This window comes from Triplophysa dalaica, chromosome 1, assembly GCF_015846415.1.
Source record: "Triplophysa dalaica isolate WHDGS20190420 chromosome 1, ASM1584641v1, whole genome shotgun sequence".
Classification (NCBI taxonomy): Eukaryota; Metazoa; Chordata; class Actinopteri; order Cypriniformes; family Nemacheilidae; genus Triplophysa; species Triplophysa dalaica.
This window is the reverse complement of record NC_079542.1, coordinates 26,426,515-26,454,185: the sequence shown is the minus strand read 5'-3', so window position 1 is coordinate 26,454,185 and position 27,671 is coordinate 26,426,515. Positions and strand designations below refer to the sequence as shown.

At 39.5% G+C, this 27,671-nt stretch overlaps 4 protein-coding genes across 9 annotated transcripts; all 4 read left to right on the top strand.

Annotated features, from left to right (window-relative positions):
* The first annotated feature begins 3,599 nt into the window (after positions 1-3,599).
* On the top strand, positions 3,600-7,078 carry LOC130426504 (type VI secretion system spike protein VgrG1b-like). 4 transcript variants are annotated; one of them, XM_056753344.1, is made up of 5 exons: positions 3,600-3,736; positions 4,121-4,160; positions 5,215-5,458; positions 5,573-5,724; positions 6,700-7,078. In XM_056753344.1, the coding sequence occupies exons 3-5, from the start codon at positions 5,352-5,354 to the stop codon at positions 6,828-6,830; spliced, it is 390 nt and encodes a 129-aa protein (XP_056609322.1). In that variant the 5' UTR covers positions 3,600-3,736; positions 4,121-4,160; positions 5,215-5,351; the 3' UTR covers positions 6,831-7,078. The 4 variants fall into 4 exon arrangements, with proteins under 4 accessions (XP_056609322.1, XP_056609297.1, XP_056609306.1 ...); XM_056753319.1 differs by having other exon boundaries at positions 4,558-5,458; XM_056753328.1 differs by having other exon boundaries at positions 4,558-5,458; positions 5,823-7,078.
* Positions 7,079-8,764: 1,686 nt separating this feature from the next.
* On the top strand, positions 8,765-9,909 carry LOC130428222 (transmembrane protein 272-like). The gene is made up of 4 exons (XM_056756077.1): positions 8,765-8,952; positions 9,039-9,089; positions 9,196-9,387; positions 9,695-9,909. The coding sequence occupies exons 1-4, from the start codon at positions 8,913-8,915 to the stop codon at positions 9,883-9,885; spliced, it is 474 nt and encodes a 157-aa protein (XP_056612055.1). The 5' UTR covers positions 8,765-8,912; the 3' UTR covers positions 9,886-9,909.
* A 520-nt stretch (positions 9,910-10,429) lies between these two features.
* Positions 10,430-13,849, top strand: zgc:103586. 3 transcript variants are annotated; one of them, XR_008907113.1, is made up of 6 exons: positions 10,430-10,561; positions 10,890-11,000; positions 11,084-11,195; positions 11,302-11,359; positions 11,479-12,791; positions 13,763-13,849. XR_008907113.1 is itself a non-coding variant. In XM_056752434.1 (5 exons), exons 1-5 carry the CDS (start codon positions 10,555-10,557, stop codon positions 11,590-11,592), a joined length of 402 nt encoding a protein of 133 aa, XP_056608412.1. In that variant the 5' UTR covers positions 10,450-10,554; the 3' UTR covers positions 11,593-12,807. The 3 variants fall into 3 exon arrangements, 1 of the variants encoding a protein (XP_056608412.1); XR_008907114.1 differs by having other exon boundaries at positions 10,440-10,561; positions 10,896-11,000; XM_056752434.1 differs by lacking the exon at positions 13,763-13,849 and having other exon boundaries at positions 10,450-10,561; positions 11,479-12,807.
* Positions 13,767-18,410, top strand: LOC130425948 (4F2 cell-surface antigen heavy chain-like). The gene is made up of 9 exons (XM_056752417.1): positions 13,767-13,869; positions 14,198-14,403; positions 14,547-14,734; positions 15,733-15,906; positions 16,710-16,804; positions 16,935-17,065; positions 17,209-17,521; positions 17,660-17,722; positions 17,829-18,410. Exons 2-9 carry the CDS (start codon positions 14,213-14,215, stop codon positions 18,165-18,167), a joined length of 1,494 nt encoding a protein of 497 aa, XP_056608395.1. The 5' UTR covers positions 13,767-13,869; positions 14,198-14,212; the 3' UTR covers positions 18,168-18,410.
* The last annotated feature ends 9,261 nt before the right edge of the window (positions 18,411-27,671 follow it).

The window sequence follows — 27,671 nt, the reverse complement described above, 5'->3', positions numbered from 1 at the left end:
AACTTTCAACAGTCTCTCTTCATGCTCCTCTCTGGAGCGACCGAACACAATGAGGTCGTCAAGGTACTCGATTACCTGTAGGAGATTCATGTCCCAGCTACTCTCACCATAAGCCTTTAAAATGTAACTGGGGCCCCAGTGATGCCCTGCGGCATGGGCTCAAACTTGTAGAATCCCAGAGGACAGATAAAGGCAGTCTTCTCTTTGTCCTCTTCAGACATGGCTATCTGATAGTAACCGCTGCAAAGATCCAAGACTGAGAACCATTTACTTACGGCCAGACGGTCTAAAGCATCATTGATTCGCAGGGTAACATACTGGTCTGGGACGGTGCAACTGTTTAAGGTGCAGCAATCTATGAACATAAGTATAGCTCCACTCTAGCTATCACTATAGGTGACGCATATGGGCTTCGGGATTCCTTGATGATACCAATAGCTAGAAGGTTTTAAAGATGACGTCTTACATCATCAATATCGGCTAGAGCAATGTGTCGAGAACGTTCTCTAAAGGGTCGTGGGTCACTCAGTCTGATGTGATGTGTGACATCTTTGCCTAGACCTACATCCCATTCTTCAATGGAGAACACATTATATCGCTCAGCCAACTTCAGGCGTAATCTCTGTTCCCAGGCAGTTGGAATGGTGGACTCACTAAACTCAAATAACTCAGGATTGATCGATTTCTTGGATTCTTGAACTACGTGAGCCCCAGTAACTGTATCAGTGGGGAATACCCGGGCAATTATACTTCCCGCAGGAATGGAGAGATCTTTGTTGGTTTCATTGTGGAACAAGACTCTGAATTTATTCACATCCACAGCAGGAGAAGGGAGTACAACTGGGGGAATAAACAAGCCAGCAGGAAGGAAATACGCCTTCAATGAGAAAGATATCTTCCCTCGGGCTGAGATACTGAAAGTTTCGGGACCTTCCCATTTCACTGTACCTTCAGGTCGATCCAGAACAGTGTTTCATTTGCTTTGAAGTGGATGGCAGGCTGAGTGGGTTTGGATCCTCAGAGAGTGGGCACGGTTTGGTTCACTTGTGGTGCCATTTCCAGCAGTCAGTGGCTGAAAGAAACTAGCATTGGTTCCAATTATTACTGGAAACTGGGGTGGACCTTTAGTTTCTGGGCAAACTAAAGCAAGGATAGTTGTAGTCTCATCCACACCCGTGACGAACCAGGGAAGGAAACATCCACCACTACATAGCCTTTGTTGGGATAACTGGACGAGCTTAGGCCCCAAATGGAAAACCCCGCAAGAGGATGGTTGGGCTATCTGGAATGTTTTGAGAAAACCACCAGTCAAATACAATGGTGACTTGGGACCCGCTGTCCAGAAGAGCATGGCATGGATGTCCACAAATCTTCAATGCCACGGTAGAGGCAGGCCCCACTAGACCTTTGGGTAGAACACTTGGCTCCTGGATTTTCATATGGTTATTCCTGGAAAAACATGTTTGATCCCCTGAAAGTGCCACGTTGGTTCGGATCATTACTCATTCCCTTAGCCTTCCTTAAGGAGCGGACAAGCTTATTAATCACTTGGGTGGGATTCTCAGTTGCTTGACATTTAGTGGCAATGTATCCGTCTTCTCCACACCGATAAGAAAAAAGAATTTCTTCCTTGTTTCCAACAGGCTTGGGTCTGGAAAGACGTGGAGAGGGCTGAGATGTTTCCTGAGCCGGACTCACTGAACTACTTTGACAAACACTCATGGCAACTAGCTGTTGTTGTAATTGCTGAACATGTTTTTTTAAAGCATGGACTTCAAATTATTCCCAGTCTCTTGTGTGTCTGTGGTGTTGTTCTAGGTTCTAACATCATGGAGGAAGCCGGTAGGTTGTTTGAACTCTCATTCAAGAGGCTCAGGAAGGTCGGGGGCTTACTGCAAAAGCATCATGTCAGATTCGACGGGTCCACAAATCAGTTGTCCAACTCTCGCTTTGTCAAAATTTGGTGGATTTATCCCACCTATTTGCAATACTTTAGTGAGTGATTTATCCATCCTTCTCAGAAAATAAGATAAGGACTCGCCAGGACACTGTCGAAGCAACCGAAAAGCAAAGTACAAGTCCTCACCAGACTCCGATGATCTGAATGTACTTTCCAGAGCTTCAAGGTACTGCAGGGCGATAGCATCAGGACTGGACAAGCGAACTGCTTTTATAATCTCCAGGGCTGGTCCCTTTAAACTTTCAACAATCCTTCTCTGTTTTTCTTTCTCAGAACACTCGCATTCAGTTATCATCATTTTAGCCTGCTCGACCCAATGTTCCATGGTTTCTTCTCCAGTCAGTGGTGGAATAGTGCAAGAGAAGGTACGTAAACGACAGTAGGCACTGCTGTCGCTTTGTGGTCTGGCAGTTTTTCTAGTATTTCACCGACTGCACGGATGATTGATTCAGGGGAACTGAGATTGGAACTAAGCGGAGGGAACAGAGCCTGCAGATCCATCGTAGACTTTCCTTCATCCCTGAGCAACTTGGAGAGCTTGTCTGCGAATCTTGCAGGTTTTGCAGTAGCAGATGCTTGGTCAGTGGCCTCAATCACCATCCAGGTCTCTTCATCATCATCAGTGTTGGGTCTCAGTTCGGTAGGACAGCGTGTTGGGTCTACGGCCTCTTTAGATTCACACAACACCAGTAGTGAGGTGGGTGTGGCTCCCTTTTTCGTATCTCGAACGCGCACCCTTCCGAAGACTTTCACCCTCGGCCACCTGCAAAAACGGCGTTAAATACGGTGCTATAGACACCTTTCGCGTGTTTTAAACGCCGTTTGGAATCGCGACGCCATATTTTGCGGCGCCATTACAGTTTTAAATGCCGTCAAATACGGCATTGGGATACAAACGAGTTTAAAATATAGCGTAATTCTGACACCATTGGCTTGCCATACCTGTTGGCTTTCGATACACTGAGTGGAAAATGGCTGCGGAGAACAGGAGAAAGACAGTAACCAGGACTAAAAACCGCAATTATTGTTGAAATGACAAGCAGCTGGACTGGACGGTTAACGTCACTTACACTTACGGCTTTCCTGCGATTTACAGAGGTAGCAGTTGTTCCTGGACACTGAAGCGTTGCACGGAATTGCCTTTCCTGATAATGTAAGCAGTCATTTTGCTGAATGTTTTGCCACCCAGGAGGGCACGCTCTGACGTACTCACGTGGTGTTCACGTGGTAAAGTGACGACACGTGCATTCCCTCTATATTTTAATCAAGCTTAAATGATAGACAACAACTTAATTTGTATTACTTTTTGAATTACAATACAGGATGAAGTGGTGTGGTTATCTACCTAAAATGTAGACCTATTCTTCTCAAATTCTGCACTGTAAAAATCCATTATGAATGTTCTCCACACTGTAACCCCCATAAATGCCGTTTATGTAAAAGAAGGAAGCAAAGCAAACTAGTCGTAATCTAGAACCCTCTATATTACATCTGTATTGTAGAGTTCAACCAATCATGATTAATCAGTAGATTTAGAAGATCTGCCTAGCAACAATGAGCATTTGAGAAAAGGAAATTGCAATTGGTTGAAAAAATATTTGATTTGAGAAAGGAGAAAATAAATAACGGAGAAGAAAACTTGAGTAAATCCAGCGAGATTTGCTGTTATTATTTTGAAGTTCTTTTAAAGTAAAGTTACGTATTCGAGGGTATTCCAGAAGTCATATAATTTTCTTTTGAGTACATTTTTGATGCAAAGATGTTTATTGAATCTCGGTAAGTGATGATCTCCTTAATAACTATACGGAGGCCACGTGCAGTTAGCATGTGCTTCAATTTATATGTTATGGTTGAACCCAGGGCTCTCAAGTGTCACGCATTGAGCGGTGACAGTCACTCATTTCGGTCTTTTGTCACGCACTCCCGCCACACATTGTATTTCTCACGCAGAAAAACTATTTATAATACATTTAATATGCCGCAGCGCCCAAAAGTTATCTGGTCGCGCCGCTCTCACTATCAGCCAATCACAAAAAAGAAATAGGCTACACAATAACCAATCAGAAAATAGCACTATTGTATCTGGGTAAGATTTAACGCAAAAACCAATGAAAAAAAAGCATCCTGGAATTGTTCACCATCTTCCTCGTTCACCCACAGAGGAAACCACTGGAGCTCCGAGCATCACTTTGAGCACAAAGTAAGTAATGATCTCCTGTAACAACAAATTCACAACTTTCATTGACACAAACAATGACAACTTGACTGCTGTTAGAGAATGTTTCCCAGATAATTAGCATTTTCATGAGTGTCTGTTACTTAGCCAACAGTTTTACAGCCTGTTCACTGACAACATCTGCTCAAAACAAGTAACGTTAGTCTAGGCCTAGTCATATTTTCTTTATCACACGATGACTGAGATATTGTCACATTATGAATATATCTCTCTCCAATAGGCTTAATAATTTTATTAGCACTAAATTAATTAAAGTGCATTGCATAGTCGATGTTATAGGTCACTTTTAAAATCATGTCATATTCTATAATTATATAATCCTGGCCATGGATGCATTAATCATTGCATCTGTCTTTCAAAGATGTCAGGTAAAAGGCAACTAAGCATCCTTTCATTCACCCTGAGAGGAAAGCCCACCAAAAAGAGCAGGTTACAGGATGCTGGCCCAGAGAAGGTGGCGAAAATGGTAGGCACATTAGGGGAGGAGACAGAGGAGGAGACAGTGCAGGTGGAAGATGATGAGACAGTGCAGGTGGAAGATGATGAGACAGTGCAGGTGGAAGATGATGAGACAGTGCAGGTGGAAGATGATGAGACAGTGCAGGTGGAAGATGATGAGACAGTGCAGGTCGAAGATGAAGAGACAGTGCAGGTGGAAGAGGAAGAGACGGTGGTGGAGATGGCTAAGGTGTCAGAAGAGGCCATATAAACAAAAGGGAGAAAAATACCAGGAGCAGCTACCTACAAGAGCTCTCCTAAATGGCACACTTGTCACTTTTTTAAATTAATCCTTCAACCTAAATTAATCCTTTTTATTTTACCTCTTCTATTTATCTACTTTCTATTTTTTTTTTTAATTCTGTAAAGTTGAGATTACTTTGAGCACAACAAATTTCATGACTGATAAATGTTATTTATGTGTATATGACAATAAACTTGAAACTTGTATAACCCAGAGATGTCCTATGAGAAGCCTGTATTTGACTAGCTTTCTCTATGTCTTCTGCCTCACTGATAGGAGAAGAACTCAATGTGGGTTTCACCACCAGAGCTACGCTAAACAGGCTTCTTGAAGCCGGAGAGGTCACATCAAAGAAGGCTCAACAATTCCAGCAGGCAGCACTGGCCTTTTTGGTGGGAGCTGTGGAGTATGCCATGGATAAACTCCCGTTGAAAGATGCTCTCCTGAAGCATGCCAGATTTATTGATGTGCAGCTAAGAGCTGAGTGTGGGGTTAAGGATGCCTTATACTTTGTAGACAGGCAAGTGTTTTTACATACTGATTATATATTTTTAAGTTTAATGGTCACGATCACAAAATAAATCTGTCTCTCACTGTATTCTAATCAGTCTTGTACACATGTGCCCTTTTTAAGATTTCAGGAACTCCTTCCTTTTCAAGACCCAAAGGAACAAGACCAAGTAAGTGAGGAGTTTATGGAGTACCAACTCATGGACATTGCCTTGCCCCAGGACCCAACAGTCTTTGATGTTGAGGAGTTTTGGGGACACAACAACAAAGAACAAGGTAAGAAATATTTTGCACACAACATGACTTGCTCATTAGTAATTACGATGAAGGGAAAACATTTGAGAAATGGAGGCCCCCTGTTCCTTTTTTCAAAGGTGACAGGCTTGAACCAATTTGGGAGGCTATCAAAGATCGCAGCCTTGGTTTTAGTGCTTCCTCATTCTAATGCTGATGCTGAGAGGGTATTTTCGATGGTTGGTTTGAACAAAACCTCAACACGAAACAGTTTGTCTCTGTTTGTCTTCAAATGGGAGCCAACACCACAAATGATAAAGGAGTCCAAAAAGGCAACAAACACTTACAACAAACAACACCAGTAATAATCTCTCTCTCTCTCTCTCTCTCTCTCTCTCTCTCTCATAAACACCACTCGCACTCACAAACACCACTCGCACTCAAACACACACACACACACAAATTTTATAAATGGAAATTGAATAAACACTTTTCATTTGGTTAAATTGTCAGTGTCATGTTTCAGATATTTTCTTCTGGGGTTGGGGGGGACTCACTCTTGCCTGTCTTCAAAACTTGAGAGCCCTGTGGTTGTGTTACATTGTTTATAATATTACAAAGGTTTTGATAATAAATTCGATAGAATTTGATGTAATATTCATTACCTGATAACCAAGGAAGTGATGTGTTATTTTTTTATGTAAAAGTAGCGAGATGTTACGTGTTCCTTTAAAAGATATGTGTAATAACGTTGTGGTCATTTTCAAAGGGTGTCCACATGAACTGGAAATAATTTGGTTGTTAAGAGATGTAGAAATTGTAATTTGACCAGATTAACTGAATTATGTGTGTCACTTGTTTAATATGTGGGATATACATGTATGCATATCATTCTCAGTCATTGTTAAATTTCAATGCTGAGTTACTTGATGCTAATAATATGCATTAACAGAGTTGTTCATGATATACTGATGTATACTAAATTGAGAGTAATATTATGTGCATCTTTCAATGTAGGCCAGGTTTTTGATCCCCTTTTGAATTATCTTCCGGATGGAAGATGGCGAGCCTCCAGTTTGATTGTAGTGATTTTGTTTGATGTCAACTCTCAACCTTCCATTGCTGTGGTAGGACTGTGCATCACATGATTTTTTGCAATCCGTGGATTATTTTCCTTTACTGGAACTTCTATTGAACTCTAATTCTATTGAATTCTTGAACTTTGGAAAAAACCCAATCTGAGCTCAGCAACGTGGACTTCAATGGACAATGGTTGATAATTAATCACCAAGAAATACACTTACACTGATAACACAAGCACAATACACCTACATGTTCATCTGATTGTTTGTTTAATTCATTGTTGAAGTTAATACAAGTTATAATTGTAAACACATTCCCATTGTTGTCTCTGATTTTTGGCTTCTACTGTTAATGGTTATTTCTTGGGTGTTCTGAATTTCCTCATATACTGGAATTCAAACGAACCTAGTGTGTACTTACCCGTAGCAGGGTTACAACACAAAGATAAATAAGCATGAACATAGCATTTTTAGTTAAAGGAGTCAAATTATTGTTTTGCATATACTGAACAAAATGAGCCTAAACATGTTTCTGACAAAGATTATTTTGTTGACTGGACTTAGATTTTTTGCCAAAATGTGTCAGAAATTTTGCCCAATTTACAAAACCGTGTATTCTGAACAAGCAATATTGCACGAGTTTGAAAGTTCAGAAGATGCATTGCTTCATATTCAATTCCGTGTTTCTTATTTGTTATTTTTTCTTTTAAAGATTAGTGTTTTAGTTCTTGCTGGCTTAATTTATGCTTTAATATCGTTGTTACTATTTGTTATCTGTTGAGTTTAGAGTTCTTTTAATAAATGATGTGTTTCGATTGTTACCATGGTTGAGGTTTGTGTGTTCAATGTTGAGGTGTAAGTCCATGACACTAACTATTTAAACAGTTATTTGATCCAAGTTTGGGTCTGTTTGATACAGAAAACTTTAATATTGTAGTAAAAGACAAATACTTTTGTTTATTTTTATATTTAACAGTACTTGGAATATTTATTTTTGCTAATTTAACATTTTTCATCCACACAACAGAAATATATTAATTTCCTGAACAAAAATGATTGGTGTTACAATAATATCTTTATTAGAAAAGTAAGACAATCAGCATTACATAAACAAACACATTTAAGTTGGCTAAATAAAGTATTATTACTTTGAAGAATTAAATAATATACGTTGAGTCAACACAAAAAAAATACTGCATCAGGTTGCCTAATTTTTTACGTTGGCTCCAAAAATGTTTTAACAGTAAGCTGCAGAAGAAACATTTTGACATACCAACCGAACTTAAAAGCAGAAGTTATTTCTTTTCTCTATGCAGCTCTTTTTTTCATTCTGTAGGTTCTTGTACTATAGGTATCAATACGTGTGTATAGCAAAAACATCCACAAAAGGTGTGACGCATATTAAAAGATAAAACTCAATGCTGCAAAAGGAAGATCCTTCTTGTTATAACCCGAATGCACAAATATACCACCAGAAAACTTTGTGTCTGGTTAACAGTGTGGGCTATTTGACTTCTGTCTGTTACTGGGTAGAAAATATTGGGAATTTTGTGTAACAAATCAGTTCAGAGCCCACAAAGGCCTTTTATCCTTACAGACATAAATAAACTACCAGTATCATAGAATGCACCATATAATTTTACAATATTTATTCAACATGCTTTTCTAATGTGCCTTGTCTAATGTCTAATGTGCCTGTGTTCTCTCAGAATAAAACCCCCAGACAAGTGATATTTCTAAACTCAACAGAAGTGCTTTTAAGCAATTATAACTTTAATTGTAACTAGAAATAACATTAAACTAGCAGAAGTGCATTTTTAATTTAAAAGTTTATTGTTAGTAACAGCATAACAAAAAAAAACTTTCATGAAAACAAAAATAGTGGATTCTAAAGAACAGTAATACTGTTTGTTTCAGTTTAGATTGGTTAAAACGGTTTCTCAACTTTCACAAAAGGAAGTATTTCATAGCTACTGGGATAGCTTAGAGACCACAAAACTGTGAAAACATTCACATTGACAAGTTTAACTGCGCTCCATTCATGTCAGGGTAATTTTGGTGCTGCTCATCTGAAATATACAAAACAAAGAATATATAATAATCAGACATAATTCCGATTTCTGAGGAATATTTAAGCAATTTCTGAAGATGGAGACCACAGAGAAGTCTGCCAGAAAATCATTCCTTGGTAAGAGAAGAGCTTAGAAATCTTCACAGAACACAGACCAATACAAACGTCTACCTTTACTTACTATATATTTACAACTTTTTCAGTGATGTTTAACCTGATTGGATGGATGGTTTTAATATCAGCAACTGCATTAGGTAAAATGTTTTACCCTTACACATCCCTTACAATCTGTGGTCATAATACTGTAATATAAACTGAAAGCGGCATTCTTAAAATCGTTTTATTAATAAATGTTTCTAGGAATCATTCATTTTCATGAGTGTCCTGTTCAGCCAAACCTCCCCACCTATCTGACTGTGGTTGGAGCAGGTGGGCTGCTTTCAATGCTGCTTATGTACTTAAGGAACACTATGGATGAATGTCTTCTTGTTCGGATCTGCAGTGTCTTCATCCTGATGCTCTGTGTTTTAATTGTGTGCTGGTTTTTCGCTGGTAAGGATAGGAGCTTTACTTTAATGATGATGATGTAATTGTCAGTTTTCTCTCGGCGCTGTGTCCTGTTGTTGTGACATTAGCCAATATAAAGGACAGAGTTGGACCTCTTTAAGGTTAAGCAAATAATATCTAATAAATTATTTATCATTTATAATTCAGCCATTTATTAATAAATTACATTGATGATTAGCACACCCTTATCAACCCCACTAATACAAAAAGGGATATAAACAGCATCTTCTGATTATGGAAAAAACAATTGTCTTGAAATAATGTTGATCTTTTTGATTATGTTGTTTTTAAGGTACATACTGGATATACTCTATATATCCTCCCAACTATGACGTCACCAACACAACCAACCACTGTCACAGAACAATGTACCTGTTTGCATTTTGGTTTAACAATCTGTGTTTTCTCTGCGTCTCCATATGGCTTGTTTTTTGTATGTATACCATCTTGTACAACTGTTTTACTGTTTCATTTCATCAATAAAGCTGAAGAGATCTTTTTATAGTTTTCAGTGTTTTTAATTGTCAATAGTGCATGCATTTTAAACTAATAAATGTAAACGTGCAAAGAATATATAAAATAAAATTATTTAATTAAAGCCAGTAAATAATTATTGAGAGAACTGTGGACCTAAAAGAAAGTCTAACATCCTGGATAACACTCTCTCTTACTTCTGAGCTTGTTTCTATTTAACTCATTCCCAAAAATTTACATGACTGACATCTATATTTAGTAATTTATTCACTGTCCTGTCTAATTAGGCCTATTTATTTTGAAAATGTACTCTTAAAAAAGTGGTGATGCCAGTGCCTGTGAAATATTTTAAAATATTTCTGTTCCATGCAGTGATAAGTCTCATATTGTTAAAAAAACTAAAGATATATTGTTTTGATCGTAATAATTAATGCACCAGACTAGAGAGTTATTAGCGAAGTCTAAAATTAAAGAAAAAAATTGAAGTAGTTGTCAGGGCCGCCCTTTCTCCGCCCACGACACGTGCCTCACGTCAGTTGTCCTGTAACAGGACCCGTCCTCGAAATGTCATTCCTAGTGGGTTAACACATGTTTCAGATAAGCTGCATTTTATATGAAAGATACGTTGTCAAAAGTGCTACACCTTGTCTAAGGTAACGAGCGAGCCTGTTATTTGTTATGGGTGGTACGTAAACTTTAATTTGTTTAACAAACCCTCCAGGTGTTTTTGGTTGGCACCTTATGTAACAGTTGGAACATGTTTGATTGCTGTGTGCAGGTAGCGTAACTTGAGCTTGACCCAGTGCAGCCTACTTTTAGGAGTTAAATAGCATGCAGTCCTGCATGGTTCTGTATAGCTTACATTCTCTAGCCTATAATTTAAGCATAATTTTACAATATGTAATAAGGTGCATTTCAGTGAGCTGCAATAGACAATGACAAGCATAGCCTCTCTGTGTTTTGATGTGGTTCCGGTTTGTTCTTTTACATTGGGCATAAATGAACTGGTTAAGTTGCAGAACTGGTGGCAAAATGCTTGCAGGCACGCGAGATGGCTTACTGTCCCTACAGCAAGTTTCCAGTCGGTGCCGCTATTCTGACGACAGGGGGCACCATTGTCACTGGTACGCAAATCCACCTGTTATATAATTTTTTTTGCAGTAACATCTTCACCATTTTCTTTACTATCTCCCTATTTCATGTTTAGGGTGCAATGTTGAGAATGCCTCCTATGGTCTTACCGTATGTGCAGAGAGAACTGCGATACAGAGAGCGGTCGCAGAAGGCTACAGAAGATTTACAGCTATAGCGGTCACATGGTAGATCATATTTTCCAAACACAATACCTTGATTTAAAAAAAATGTATTATTGAAATATTGCTCCTTGTAGCACTCAGAAAATAATTTTGTTCATTTTATCAACAGTGATGTCAAGGACAGTTTTGTGGGACCCTGTGGTGCTTGTCGACAGGTATTAATTGAGGTAATGCCTGTTGTTTATCGCCTTTGCTTGTTTTATCTGTCTGTCTGTCTGTCTGTCAGTATTTTAATTTTCCCCTCTCTCTTACTGGACTGATTTCTTTATCTTCAATTTTATTTTAGTTTGGTACAGAATGGGACGTTTACTTGACCAAGCCAGATGGATCCTATAAGAAGACCAGTCTTAGAGACCTCCTGCCATTAGCATTTACTCCAGCTCACCTGGAAAACAACTGAGTGTACAATATTCCACTTCAATATACCATAAAAATTAGAAAAGTCTACTTTAATTTCATTTATTAAATTCTTATACATCCACCATTTCTTCTGCCCCTCCCTTCTAGCCTGTAATTCTTTGTATTGTATCATAGCACTTAGGTTATTGTTTTCTTAAATCTCTTTAGTGTACTCAGTTTTGAATCACTATGGATAACATCAACTGCTGATTAAAGGCAAATGTAGGTATGTGAAAAGTGATTCACTTTTTTTCACTTAAACCCAGGCGTGATCTAATTTTATTCATTTTTTGCTGTTCAGGCTTTGGGTTCATATTTATATTGGATATGCAGAAAATGTACCCATCAGTTACTGTTATGTTCGGCTATGTGGTTTTCAGGCCCAAAGTTTCCACTAGAGGGCACTGCACACCCTGGGCTAATTATTAACATAGGGTATGTAGACTCTTGTACTATTTGACTTTACTGTGTGTTATTTAACTGTACAGACCCAACTTGTCTGTAATAGGAATGTGTGTTTTTCAAACGAAGAGAAAGAATGTGTACTAAATGTATTAGTGATGGGCAACAAGGAACACAGAGTGGGAGTCAAAAATGTAACTTTATGGAAAATTTTGTAGCTTTTTAAGCATAAGTACAGAATGAACATAAATGCACATTCTCAGTCTGATCACGACAAGGTTATTTAAAGCTGGGTTGGCTTTAAAGTCTCTCCCATGTGTTTCCACATGGGAGAGAATTATTTGTAATCCCTGTAACCCTGGTGCCCCAGGGACTGTTTAGAATTCTCCTCACTGTTTGGCAGTGGGGGCCAACATACTGCTTTGTCAAATGGGAAAACACACATTGTTCTCTTGGTTGTGTGAGAAGGAAAGTGAGCATTACTAAGTGGGGGAGACAACCTAAAGAGAACTACAGGCCTTTGTTTGACAGGAGTTTTTAAAAAGTATAAATTTGGGTACAGAATTAAAAAATGTTTTTGTAAGTATTACAGAAACGAGCAAAGACTGTGGTGTTGGCAGTCCAATGTTCATTGAAATGGACCATAACATCTGTGGTCATAAGATAACAAAAATGGTGACTGCACTTTATGGCGGAGCAGTTTACAGCCATTCTGATTGTGAGGAAAAGTCTACCATGTAGCGTTTACAAATTGTTTTAATTTTGAATCTACCTGCCACCATGCTGTCAAAGATTCAGGTATGCACTAATAATACAAAACACCTCAAACAATGAGTTAAAATAAACCTTTATTTGTGTGTCTATTCATGATCAAAAAAAAAAACGTCATATGGTGAATGGCTGTTTTTAATAGACAACCTGACCTATGCATAACAAGCTAACTGCTGCATGGCAAAGCATTTGGTGAAAACATTTTATTCATATAACAAAAAATAAAAATATTGTTATAATAATATTTCTGCTATACTCAAAGTTTATGTATGCTTTTGAAAAGGGTAGAAATACCAAAAGGTGGATAACTTCAGATAGTAAGTCGAGCAGCTTCTTATCAGTATACAAGTCATGAAAGGAAACAGCCTTAATGTTATAGCTCTTGTTATAGAAAACTCAACCTAATGCATATATGACAATTGAAGTACCAGACGGTGTGGTAGATGATTCATTTATGCACTAGGGCTGTTTATTGGACGGTGTTTACATGAAAAGTTTGGTTCCGAAATGAGAACTCCGTTTGTACAGTTTTTCAAAAATCATGTTTTTTATTATGTTTTCATGTTTTTATTGTGTAACTCTAAAGCACAATAAAAACATGATAACATAATAAAAAACATGATTTTTGAAAAACTGTACAAACGGAGTTATCTCAATCAAAAAAATTTTTGGAATGAAAATATTTTTTTTCTCATCTATACACGTTTGCCCCCATCTGCACACGTTTTCTACACACGAGAAAACATGAATTCTCGTTGTTACTCTTCCAGAAGGGATTCATGTTCACTCAAGTGAACTCAGGCTCAATGTTGTGTTCGCAAAGGGACATTTAAGGTGGAAATATTTTAAAAAGTATTATTTTGTTACATTTGATATTGTGGCGTAATGTTTCATTCTGTTAGTAAAATGAGTGACTGCGGTGTTTTAAATGATGTTTTTTTTATCTATATTTTGTCAGTGTGAACCTATGCTTATATTGTTGTTGCGTTCCTCCTTAGATGGGCGGTGGCATGTAACGTCAGTGGTATATAACCCTTTCTCTGTATGCTGTAGAATTTAGTTTAAGTACTACTGCTCAAAACGGAGTGTCTTATTACTTTCACAGGTAGGGTATTTCTTATGTTTTAATTGTTTATTTGCATTGGTATTATTGTCTGGCTGTTAGAACAACTTTACAAAATTATACGATTTCATGAAAAGTTTAAAGTAAATATGCTTCAACAAAAACCACGTCAGACTGCTATTGTTTAGCAGTAAATGCATGTATTTTGTACTTAAATCATAATTATTAAATATCAAAGCGCTTTAAGCCAATGTAGCTAAGACTTTCAGAAGCTTTCTGCTCTTTGTTTTATTATTTTATGACATTAATGACGGACCAAAATGTTTGGGCATTAAGAAATTATTCTAAGTTTCTGTTTTACCCAACACAGACACCACCGTCAAACATGAATAAAGAAGAAGAAATGAAAGAGGTTGAGCTGAACGAGATGGATCAGGAAAAACAGCCGATGACCGCAGAGACTCCGACAGGAACGGAAAAAAACGGCTGCGTGAAGGTGAAAGTGCCGGAGGACACCGAAGTGAAATTTACGGGTCTCTCCAAAGAAGAGTTAATGAAAGTCGCCGGTACTCCAGGGTACGAATACAAGAACACTGTAGGCTATTCATCATTAAGTCTGTTTGGAGGTTCTACATCTACTGTAGGCCTATATGTGTCTATTTGTCCTAGTAGACATTTACATGCACAAAGGAAATCAATAAATCTATGAATCTCTTCAGGTGGGTTCGGACTCGGTGGGTCTTGCTGGCTTTGTTCTGGCTTGGCTGGGTTGGCATGTTAGCTGGGGCAATAGTAATCATAGTACAGGCTCCAAGGTGTAAACCCATTCCTGAGATGAACTGGTGGAATGAAGGTCCTCTCTATCAGATATCCAATGTGAATGAGTTCTCTGACCATGGACTGAAAGGTAAGATTTAATCAATTCAATGTTTAATCAATTTGCATGTTGGTCATTATTTGACTATTAAAACATTTAATCAATGAAAATGAATGAACATATTCATAGATTTTAAATGTAAAAAAAAATTTTTACATGCATGTTAGCCTATATTGTAGTGCTAGCATTTAGCCCTGGCTCTTTGCTAAGATATATATTAGGATATTATTTGAAACCTCAGACTAATGATGTAAAGCAGAAGTGACCATGTGATAATCATGTGAGGAAACATGTGCTCATTTGTTTCTACCCCCTCATCACAAATTCTGCTCTCTAATCTCAAACTCCTTTATATGAGTTACAAATTGCGAAATGCTTGTGTACCCACTTCCTACGCTACAAATGCTGTCAGCAAAATGCATCATAGATTAAGATCCAATAGTGACCCTAAACCATGATATCTGCAGTTGTGCAAACAGTAGTGCAGTCATGCAATCAAATTGGATTAATAAGTAAACCCATGCCCGTATCCATGCTGCAGCTGGGGTAGGGAACAACTGGGATTAAATAGTGCCTTGGACCACATCTGGTTTGCAAAAACGCACCCATTTTTGGTTTATTAGTCATTTAAAAAGAGGGAATTTACTTAAAGGCTACCAGAGAGCCAGGGGCTTAAACTGGCTCTATTCATGGCTGAGCACACACAGGTCTACTTTAGACATTAAAGATGTTTCCTCAGTTAAATTATGCACTGGACAAATACAGAAACAGTGTTTCATGGTTAATTTTGTACATTGACTTATTTATTTACTAATATTCACAATTAGCAATTACACTGTACTGTAATACAAATCGTGTAAATTACAACAGCCAAAAGGTGAGTTTAGTAAAAAGCCTGGAGCCCGTAGAAAGTGTATATGCTATATTATTTATACTATTTTTCAATATCATGGTTTCTGATGGCCAGTTCACCCATGTACTTGGGTTAAAATAATAATTTTATTCATATTTCCTTTCAAACTCTATAGGGGTTGATGAGAAGTTGGATTATCTGAACCAAATGAAGGTGAAGGGTATCATTCTGGGTCCGATACACACAGTACAAGCTGACCAGACAAGCACACTGGAACTGACTTCCATTAATCCTGAATTCGGGACTGAGAGTGATCTGCAAACTCTTCTGGACCGAGCGCACAGAAAGGGTGATCTTTGACTCTATATTCTACCATATTCTTTCACAAATATGAAATGCCATCTTGTTTGCTCTAAAGCTTTGACTGAACAGAGTTTGTAGCATAAATCCCTCAAGATAGGGGCTAAAATATGCTGCAAAATCTACTATAAACATTCTTGTTCTGATTCTTACAGCCTCTTTTGCTGTGGGTCAGGTTGTATGAAATGGCAGTGAGGTGTTTATTTAACCCATGACTTGTTTTTTGTGAAGGTGACTCAAACTAAATGTGATTCAAACTAAATCTTGTCCAAATATTTACAACAAACATTACAAGTAATGCCCTCAATGTCTAGAATGAAAATACATCAAACTTCGTCCCCTCAAGAATACGTTCAAAGCAGTGTTTTACAGCTTTTGGGTTTTGTTAGTAAATTTTGATGAAAAGTAGGGTAGATAAATGTTCTTACACAAATAAGTAGTAGTATTTGAAGAGTATGGTTCCAAAATAAGATAACACTGTTTTTAAAAATTACAAAAGATATGTTTATTATATTATAGTGTCATTTATTTTGTCAGTTAACTGCATTGTTGTAGTTATTATGTGTGCACAATTAAAAACAGAATTCTCATTTTGGAACCAAACTCTTCATTTATTCCCACAAGCACTTACTATAAGGTTAGATTTAGGGTTAGTTGTTTATAATTTTGCCTAATTTACTTGTATTACCATAGTAAGTACTGCACATACTCTAAATGAGTGCTACCAAAAGATAATTTAACAGACTTCTGCTTTAATGGCTCACCATCTCTGTCTTTTAACATTTCTCTCAGGGATGTCCATAGTGCTCAATCTAACACCCAATTATGGAAATGTAGGAATTTCAGCCTGGTTCAATAAGGCCGCCTCTGTTACTGAACAACTCAAAGTAAGTGTTGTTTATAGGCTGAAGATATATTTATAGGGTTGGTGTGTGGTTTATTTAAGTTTCACTTGTGATTTGAGCTAAAATGCTAATCAATATTAACATTTTGTTTTTAAATCTGTTCTGTGTTTAGGAGGCATGTATATACTGGCTTGATAAGGGAGTGGATGGCATCTTCTTATCTGACCTAAACCACATTGCAAAAACAGAAGCTTGGACATCAATTCAAGCCATATTCAACAAGACCGATGAGACCAAAAAAAAGTGTGTGTTCCTATTTGGCCAGACACTTATTGTGTGTTTAAATGTATTATCAGATAAATAAATATTTCCATATTCATGATGCATCTCCTTACTCAGTAACCTTATTTCTATAGTAAAATTTGTGTGTTTTATTCCACTCTTAGAGCTCTGATGGGCTCAGTCACTGATCTCTATGTGGACGAAGTCTCGCTCCTACTGAATCGCACTAGTGTTGATCTGCTCCTGACTGGATTGCCTGATCCAGGGGAACCCGGGATAATGCAGGCCAATGTTATACAGAAACTCTATGCCAGCCACCCACAGACCAGCCTGGGCTGGAGTCTGAGTGGACAGATCCTAGGTTCTCTGGCTTCCAGAAGTCCATCAGTGCCTGTAAGACTCTATCACACCCTGCTGTTCACCCTACCGGGCACACCTGTGTTTAGCGCTGGTGATGAGGTTGGACTCAAAAAGGAGGTAAGTAGAGCATGAATCACTTAAATTAGTTAGTGCTTTGGTTCATGGCATATATAGTAGTGTTAATATAGTAGTGTTATTGACTAACAAATTACAATGAAGTTAGACTGACTGTTACTTGAAATTTCCTATTAACAGGAGAAACTTCAAGCAATGTGGGATTTGGAAAGTCAAGCAGATGGGGCCAATGCTACAGCAAAGGTAATTTTTCATTATTTGCATGTCTATTAATGAAGTATATTTATATTATTATTATTGTAGTAATTGCAAGATTTTAAAACGAACACATACACTTCCTTTCTTTCAGGGGGACCATATTGCAGTGCATTTTTTCTTTAAAGCGCTCAGTGATCTAAAAGCAAAAGAGCGAGCTCTTCTCCATGGAGAATATGTTAGCCTTAACAGTTCAGCCACTTCATTAGCATATCTCCGCCTATGGGATCAAAGTGAGCGCTTTCTCGTGGCCATGAACTGGGGAAGTGACTCTGTTTATATGACACTGGTCAATGAAGATCTACCAGCTGAGGGTCGAGTTCGTGCCACCACAAATGCAGAAAGTTTGCCTCTGGATAGTATGGTGTCAGTAAAGAAGTTACAGCTTGGGCCAAAGCAGGCTGTTCTGTTGTCCTACCCTTATGCTGGCTAGATATATACACACAGATAACTGTCTTAACACTGTTTTATCTGGAGTGTAAGATTCTGAGTTGAATTTTTGTCAATTTTAACTGTGTTCTCCAACAGGAATGCGTTTTAGAGATTAAGAAATATTAATAAAAATATCGCAGGGTTAGTTTGGACAATTACAAGAAAAAAAAAAGGGTTTTCATACAGAGACCTGTATCGCGTATCACTTTTTGACATAGTAAATAAAGCAGCTATTGAAATAGAATTATTTTTTTCACTCGTGTCTTGTTGGAATGTTTGTGTGACTGTGTCTGCTGTACCTTGGAGTTTAAAACACATCCTAAACTATACTGATAATTGGAAGAATATAATAATAATATTCATCATAGTAATACAATATGATATATATTATGTATTACAACCCCAAATCAGAAAAAGTTGGGACAGTATGGAAAACGCAAATAAAAAAAGAAAATAGTGATTTTTAAATTTACTTTAACTTGCATTTCATTGCAGACGATATGAACACAAAATATTTCCTGTTTTGTCTGGTCAACTTCATGTCATTTGTAAATATACATCCTTTCCTGTCATTCAGACCTGCAACACATTCCCAAAAAAGTTGGGACAGTAAAACATTTTCACAACACTTAAAAGACGTTTATGGACTGAAGACACCAAGTGATGAAGTGTTTCAGCTGTAATTTTGTCCCATTCTTCCTGCAAACAAGTCTAAAGGTGGGCAACAGTACGGGGTCTTCGTTGTCGCATTTTGTGCTTCAAAATGCGTCACACATTCTCTATTGGAGACAAGTTCCCGTACCCTCTTCCTCCGCAGCCAGGACTTTGTAATGTGTGCAGGTTTTGCATTGTCTTGTTGAAATATGCATGGACGTCCATGAAAAAGATTTCTTCTTGAAGGCAGCATATTTTGCTCCAAAATCTCTATGTACTTCTCAGCATTAATTGTGCCATCACAGTAGTGCAAGTTACCATTGGCAAGGGCACTGACACAACCCCATACCATGACAGACCCTGGCTTTTGGACTTGTTGCTGGTAACAGTCTGGATGATCCTTGTCTTCTTTGGTCCGGAGCACACGGCGTCCATTCCTCCCGAAAAATATCTGAAATACTGATTCATCTGACCACAGATTCAATCTGACCCTGCGGGCCTATTACAAAAACTGCAACTGGTTCAAAACGCGGCAGCTCGAGTTCTTACACGTACAAAAAAGTATGAGCATATAACCCCGGTTCTGTCAACCTTGCACTGGTTACCTATAAAGCATCGCATTAACTTTAAGATCTTGCTTATTACCTATAAAGCCCTACATGGTCTAGCGCCGCAGTATTTGAATGAACTTCTATTGTATTACAGACCTCCACGTACATTACGCTCTAAGGGGTCCTGTCAGTTGGTAATACCTAGAATTTCAAAATCAAGTGCAGGTGGTAGATCCTTTTCTTATCTAGCGCCTAAACTTTTGAATATTCTTCCCTGCACGGTCCGGGAGGCAGACACACTCTGTCAGTTTAAATCTAGACTAAAGACTCATCTTTTTAATCTTGCATACACTACACCTCCATAATATTAATCCTCAGAGGATTTAGGCTGCATTATTTAGATCAACCGGAACCAGGAACACATCCAACAACAAATGATGTACTTGTTGCATCAAAGAGTGCAGAACAGTACTCTACTCTCAGCCAGTCTTGTCTCTTTGTTCCAAGGTTACCGCAGGATGCAGTTCATGCCCAGACCTGATGGCAGAGCTGAGAATGGGAAGCGGTGACCTGACAAGAGCTAAGAGGATAGAGCTGGATAAAGGACGCGACAACTTTGTTTTTCCTACAACATTTCAAATGCTATTAGATTGTTAATGATAATCTTAAATCTTAAATCCTTAATTTTTATATTTTTATTAAGCCTTGTTGTGCAAGCACTGTTGAGCTTGTGCAGAGGCAGCAGCTTTTGCCAGAGGGGAACTGGAATCCCCTGGTTGGGCCTGGGTTCCCCTGAGGTTTTTTTTCTCGATGGGAGTTTTGGGTTCATCACCACCGTTTGCATATTGTTTTGCACGATCTGCCTGGCCGGGGGGGCTGCTTTAGAATTCATTCTTGTATTAAATGTGTTTCATGTACAGCTGCTTTGTAACAATGAAAATTGTAAAAAGCGCTATATAAATAAAGTTGAGTTGAGTTGAGTTGAGTACACGTTTCCACTGTGTGATGGTCCATCCCAGATACCTCCAAGCCCAGAGAAGTCGACAGCGCTTCTGGACACTGTTAATATAGGGCTTCCTTTTGGCACAGTACAGTTTTAACTGGCATTTGTGGATGTAACTACGTATTGTGGTACTTGACAAAGGTTTGTCAAAGTAGTCCTGAGTCCATGTAGTGATATCGCTAATAGATAAATGACGATTCTTGATGCAGAGCCGCCTGAGGGATCAGAGATCACGGTTGTTCAGCTTAGGCTTGCGCCCTTGCCCTTTTCGCACTGAAATTCCTCCAGATTCTTTGAATCTTTTAATTATGTTATGTACTGTTGAAGGTGAAATATCCAAACCTATCGTTCATGGAGGAACATTGTTTTTAAACATTTTAGTAATTTTCTCACGTATTTGTTGGCAAACTGGCGACCCTCGGCCCATCTTTGCCCCTAAAGGACTAGACCTTTCTTGGATGCTGCTTTTGCACCAAATCATAATAACAATCAACTGTTGACACCAACTGTTTCAAATCACATCATTATTTAACCAATTAACCACATTACTAGCCCTACATTGCTCCTGTCCCAACTTTTTTGGAATGTGTTGAATGTCTGAATGACAGGAAAGGATCTATGTTTACAAATGACATGAAGTAGACCAGACAAAACATGACATATTTTGTGTTCATATCGTCTGAAATGAAATACAAGTCAAAGTAAATCCCAAGAAATCACAACTTTCTTTTTTATTTGCGTTTTCCATACTTTCCCAATTTTTTCTGATTTGGGCTTGTAAATATTTTATGTAGTTAAAATTTTAATTCAATATTTATAATTACTGAAATTAAGATGTCAAAAAGACTCCTTTGTTGCAATACAAATGAAGTCCAATAGATGGCTGCAGTAGACCGCATTAAATTCACTGCTATCTTGAAGCCCCCCTTCATGTGTATACAAATAAGATATTCCATACCGTGGAAGATAATATGATCTAGAGTCATTAAGCATCTTTAAAAATAAAGATGCTGCACAATGCATTGAAGAACCTTTTTTGTCTAAGTGGATCCATAAAGAACATCTGAAAAGACTTTCTGTTTTACAAAAGGTTCTTGGTAAAAAAAATCTTCAGATTATTACAAGGTAGGAACTAGGTGGTTCTTTGTAGTTGTTTTTCTATTTGATTATTGTAAAATTGGTCTCAACATGGATATGAATTGCTAGATAAAAGATTTGTACAGTATATTCAAGTTCAATTCAAGCGTACATAGCTCTTTTCACAATGTTCCAAAGCGGCTTTACAGGAGCAAACAGGAAAAACAGAAAAACACAAAGGTAAAACACAGCACAGGGCATGGTGTTTATAGAATTAGCAAGATCATTCTAATAAATAATATAGAATTAATAAATAAATAAACGCAGTCTCCCGGTAAGCAAGCCAACACTGCGCTGATGTGGCGAGGAACCCAAAGTCCAATGATTGATTAATGTAGAAAAAAAAAAAACATCGAGAGAAACCAGGCTCAGCCGGGAGGGCCAGATCCCCTCTGGCATGTCATAGCTGCACTCTGTGACCCCGACCAAAAGCCACCGAGCAATGCAGGTCCAACCCGGTCCCACTCTGCGATCGACACCAGAAAACAGAGGAACAACCAGGGAAAGTAGAAATGGCATGTTGTAACTTATTCCTCTGTTTTCCGACATAGACCACAAAACAAGACCAAACCAGACACACAGCCCTACAAAAATAAAATCCCCCCAACCACAACCAACGAGCCCCCCACTCCCCACAAACACCCACCCAGCAACCTCCAATCAGGGCCAATGAATGCAGCTATAACTTCAAACTGCAGACATGTGATGTAATTTAGCATAAAATATCAAGTAAAGTAACTTCAGCATTAATGTGACGAGTAGTCCGTCTTTGCTCTCGGTAGGGGATGGAGTGGTCTGACCTGGTATGGTCAGAAGGTCGTATTTCTCTTGGGTGGTGGTGGAATTGCTTTACATAGAGCTGGAATGGTCAGTCAGTCCACAGCTGTAGCTGGCATAATCTCTAGTTGGGGATGGGCATATGTCGATCATCTGGACCTGCGGAATTTTTCCCTACCTCGGAATGGGCATCCCGAGGCGAAGGCAGAAGGAGAATAATTAGCGTAGCTGCTGTTCATTAACTATGCATTAAGTGAAAGCTTGGCTGAAAAGATGTGTCTTTATTCTAGATTTAAATTGGGAGAGTGTGTCTGACCCTCGAATAGTATCGGGAAGGCTATTCCAGAGTTAAGGTGGTACCTATGAGAGAGCTCGACCCCCTTTGGTGGATTTAGTTATTCTAGGAGTTATCAAAAGTCTTGAGTTTTGAGATCTTAGAGAGCGTGATGGGTTGTAAATGTGATAGAATCTCTGTTAAGTAGGCAGGGGCTAAACCATTAAAGGCTTTGTAAGTAATTAAAATAATTTTAACATCAATACGATACTTAATGGGAAGCCAGTGAAGCGATGATAAAACTGGGGTTATGTGATCATATTTTCTTGACCTGGTTACAACTCTGGCAGCTGCATTCTGTAGTTTGTTTATGGATGATACAGGACAACCACTAAGTAGAGCATTACAATAGTGAAGTCGTGAGGTCAGAAATGTATGAATAAGCTTTTCTGCATAGGCTACATTTCACGAATCCACCTGAGCAGATAATGAAGATAGCAGGGGTAGTAAAAGTATGCGTATTTGGCGTGCTGTCCGGGGAGCGGGTTCCGAGCTCGCTGGTTCCATTCGCAATAGGCGCGAGTGCTCCGAGCTCAGAAACGGCCGAACCCAAAACTCACCCCCCAAAAAGTGCAAAATAGAAGTTGGACAGCAGTTGGACTGGATGATGGCTTGCGGTCGCCATGGACCCGTGGGTAGTACGGGCCCTGAAGATGCAGATGTTGCCGTGGCCTCTGGAGGTAGAGTTCCAAGGGGGATTCTTCTGTACTCATTCTCTGGATGCCCTTGAGGAGGATGGATGTCTGAGAACTTGCTATGGCTGGGGAAGGTGCATTGTACATCAATTTGTGAAAAAGTTGGATCCCTGGCGTCTGGGCGCGTGGGTTGTGCTCTCTGGATACCCTGGTTTATCATGAATGCTTTAGAACTGGCTATGGCTTGGGAGGGTGCATTGTAAATTAACTTGTGAAATGCTGCTGTATCTTCAAGTTGCTGTGCGCACTGTATGGATGAAAAACAATTAATTATTTCAGAGTTAACATTGCGACTGGGTTGTGATCCAAGATGCGGTTGTGTTCAGGTTGGCAGATGAGATACCATAGAGATCTTGCGGTTAAGCAACCAGTAAATATACTGGTGCATGCCACTGTTTGTGTAGCTTAAAGCTACAGTTTGTAACTACCGCCGCTAGAGGGCGCATGATCAAAACAACAATGCCAAAGCTTGATGACACTGTGAAGGCGCGTGGAATGATGATATCTGTTGTCTTCACCACAACCGCTGACGGCCATCAATCAGACGGGAACGCAAAATCATGTTAGCGTATGAAGTAGAGCAGGGGTGGCGAACCCGCGGCTCGCGAGCCACATGCGGCTCTTTGACTGCCTCTTTGCGGCTCTAAAATCATCTATCCACAAGTTGCTTCTTAATTGCATTTAATGTTTTTTCAATAATTTTAAACTGAACTAAACTAAACAGAAATTAATACAAATTTATTTTGAAATAAAAAAATAAGAATTATTTTTTAAATAATTATTTTTGTACTAAATGTCATGCGCTACTAGCGGATAGCATGGAGATGGTGGGTTAAACCACTGAACTGGTAAATCAAAGGTTGCTGGTTCGATCCCAGCAGCCACCACCAGTGTGTCCTTGAGCAAGAAACTTTACTCCATGTTGCTCCAGGGGGATTGTCCCTGTAATAAGTGCACTGTAAGTCGCTTTGGATAAAAGCGTCTGCCAAATGACTAAATGTAAATGTAATGTAAATGGATAGCCTCATCTAGTTTGTATTGTAATTGTCAATCATCATGGCGGAGTCAGGGAAGCGTACAGCTAAACACAAATACGTAGATGAGCACAGAACATTTCTATCTCAATTGGAGGATTTATATTTTTGTTGTTGAAAGAAACGGAAACCCTTCTGCTTGATATGCCAGACTTCACTGTCGCATTTAAGGCTTCAAATCTTGAGCGCCATTTCACAACACTCCATCCTACCGAGGGCCGGGAATTTCCCAAAGGCAGTGAACTTCGAATGCACAAGGTAAAAACGTTGAAACGTCAGTCAGAGAAACTAACTCAGCTCTGTCGGAAATTTACCAAACATTCAGAGACAGTCACAATAGCATCATATCAGCTGGCATGGAATATTGCGCGTGCTAAAAAGCCATACAGTGAAGGGGACTTCATTAAAAAGTGCCTCAATGATGTTATGGATGTTTTTTGTTTTTCCAGATTTTTTTAAGTTTCACTGTATTATTCACCAAGAAAACTTTGTGTCTAAAATACTAAACTTAGACCACGTAACAAAACCTGTGCTGAAAATTGTCAATTTTATACGCACGCATGCTCTCAATCACAGACAGTTCCGAAATCTCATTGCTGAACTTGATGAAGATCTTCCATCTGATGTGCTTCTGCACTGTGAGATGGCTTTCAAGAGGTAATGTTCTTTCCGTTTTTTTGAGCTTCAGAATCCAGTGGAGCTGTTTCTTGCGGAGAAAGAAAAGGACTATCCTGAGCTGCATGACCCCCAGTGGATATCGGATTTGGCATTTTTGGTCAACATCCTGCATTATCTGAATGGACTAAATGTGGATCTGCAAGGGAGGTTAAAAATGCTGACTGACTTGGTGCAGAGTGTTTTCACATTCATCAACAAACTCAAGCTGTTCAAGACACATCCACAAAAGAGAGAGCTCACACATTTTCCCTCTTTGTTGAAGGCAAGTGAACAAGCAGCAGAGGTTGTGAAAGCGAGTGCTGAACGGTATGCAACACCTAGAATAGAACACCTTAAAAATCTAGATTTGTATTTTGGCGTAGATGGTGGCGCGTGAACATCGCGAGGCTCAGCGACTCTCCAGTTTTAGAAATTATACAGTGTTTTTCTTGCTCATCTCGGGCCTGTTCGTTCAGAACAGTTGTGCATTCACATCGTACACCCGGCATGAGCTTTTGGATATCGGTTTGCGCATTCCCGGAAGTTATATCAGCAACATTCAACTCGTTCCTGAGATCGCCAAAACACCCGCACACCACACAGCCGGGTGGAAGTGCTCGCCGGCGGCGTCGAGATCGTAAACAAAGGCGGGGGAAGCACGGAGGGCTAAGAGCTAGGCTATGCTAACACCACACCGGCTCTCTTTACCCAGCATTTTCCTTGCTAATGTACAATTATAAGTGAACAAAATGGATGAGATTCGACTTCGCATCATTAACAACAAAAGACTTTTGAACTGCAATGTCATAATCTTCCCGGAAGCATGGCTACACAGCGGCATACTGGAGAACGATATTGAGTTAGCGGGCTACAACACACACCAGGCGGATAGAACGGCAGAGGAATCCGGTAAAACAAGAGGAGGTGGATTGTGCATTTATGTCAATAAAGCTTGGTGCACGAACTCTGTTATTGTCGGGAGACACTGCTCGGCTAACCTTGAGTTTCTCATGGTTAAATGTAGACCGTTTTATCTGCCACGGGAATTCACTTCCACCATTATAACGGCAGCTTATATTCCACCGGATGCTGATGCCAAGCTTGCCATGAAAGAACTTCATGCAGCCATCAGTAAACAACAGACTGCTCACCCGGAGGCTGCATTTATTGTTGCGGGAGATTTTAATCACTCTAACTTAAAGACAGTGCTCCCTAAATTTCACCAGCATGTTTCCTGCCACACAAGAGGAAACAAAACTTTGGATCATGTCTATACAAACATGGCTGAAGCTTACACCGCGACTCCCTTCCCCCACCTGGGTCAATCGGATCACCTTTCTTTGTTCCTCACCCCCAAGTATTCACCTCTCATTAATCGTGTGAAGCCATCAGTGAAGACCATCAAGGTGTGGCCTGCGGGGGCAGACTTTACACTCCAGGAAAGGTTTCTACACACAGACTGGAGTATGTTTGCTTCTCAGGCCACCAGTGGCTCTCACATGGATATAGACAGCTACACCTCCACTGTATTGGACTACATCAATACCACCATTGATAGCGTCACAGCTCAAAAGCAGATCACCATATACCCAAATCAGAAGCCATGGATGAACAAGGAAGTGCGCCTCCTGTTGAAAGCACGCAACACCGCCTTCAGATCAGGTGATGCACAGGCCTATTGTACTTCCAGGGCAAATCTGAAGAGGGGCATCAAAAAGGCCAAGCACTGCTACAAGCTGAAGCTAGAGGAGCATTTTACCAATTCTGACCCTCGACGCATGTGGCAGGGCATCCAGGCCATTAGTGAATACAAACCCAACCACTCCATCCCACAGATGCTGTCTTTCTGAACAAGCTTAATGACTTTTATGCACGCTTTGAGAGAGACAATAAGAAACCCGCCACCAGGCTCACACCTTCTATTGACCACCCAATCATCACACTAAACTCCACAGATGTTTACACTGCACTAAGCCCGATAAACGCATGCAAGGCTGCTGGTCCTGATGGCATCCCTGGTCGCGTACTCCGTGCATGTGCGGAGCAGCTCGCTGGGGTCTTCACGGATATCTTCAACCTGTCCCTCGCCCAAGCAGTTGTTCCAGCATGTTTCAAATCCACCTCCATTGTGCCCATTCCAAAACATTCCAGCCCGACATGCCTGAATGACTACCGCCCTGTAGCACTCACACCCATTGTTATGAAGTGCTTTGAGCGGCTGGTCCTGTCACAACTAAAAGACTCTTTACCATCCACACTGGACCCATACCAATTTGCCTACCGTAGCAACAGGAGCACAGATGATGCGGTGTCCATGGCGCTGCACTCCGTGCTCACACATCTGGATAATAAGGACACTTATGCACGCATGCTGTTTGTAGACTTCAGCTCTGCATTCAATACCGTCATCCCTTCCAAGCTAATCATCAAACTTGGAAACCTAGGCATTAAAAATTCAACCTGCAACTGGATTATGGACTTCCTGACGAACAGGCCTCAGCTTGTTAGGTTATGCCACATCTGCTCCACCACCATCACCCTCAACACTGTTGTACCACAGGGCAGCGTACTGAGCCCCTTTCTCTACTCCCTTTTCACACTCGACTGCAGGCCTGTGAATGGACCTAACTCCTTCATCAAGTTCGCAGACGATACAACAGTGA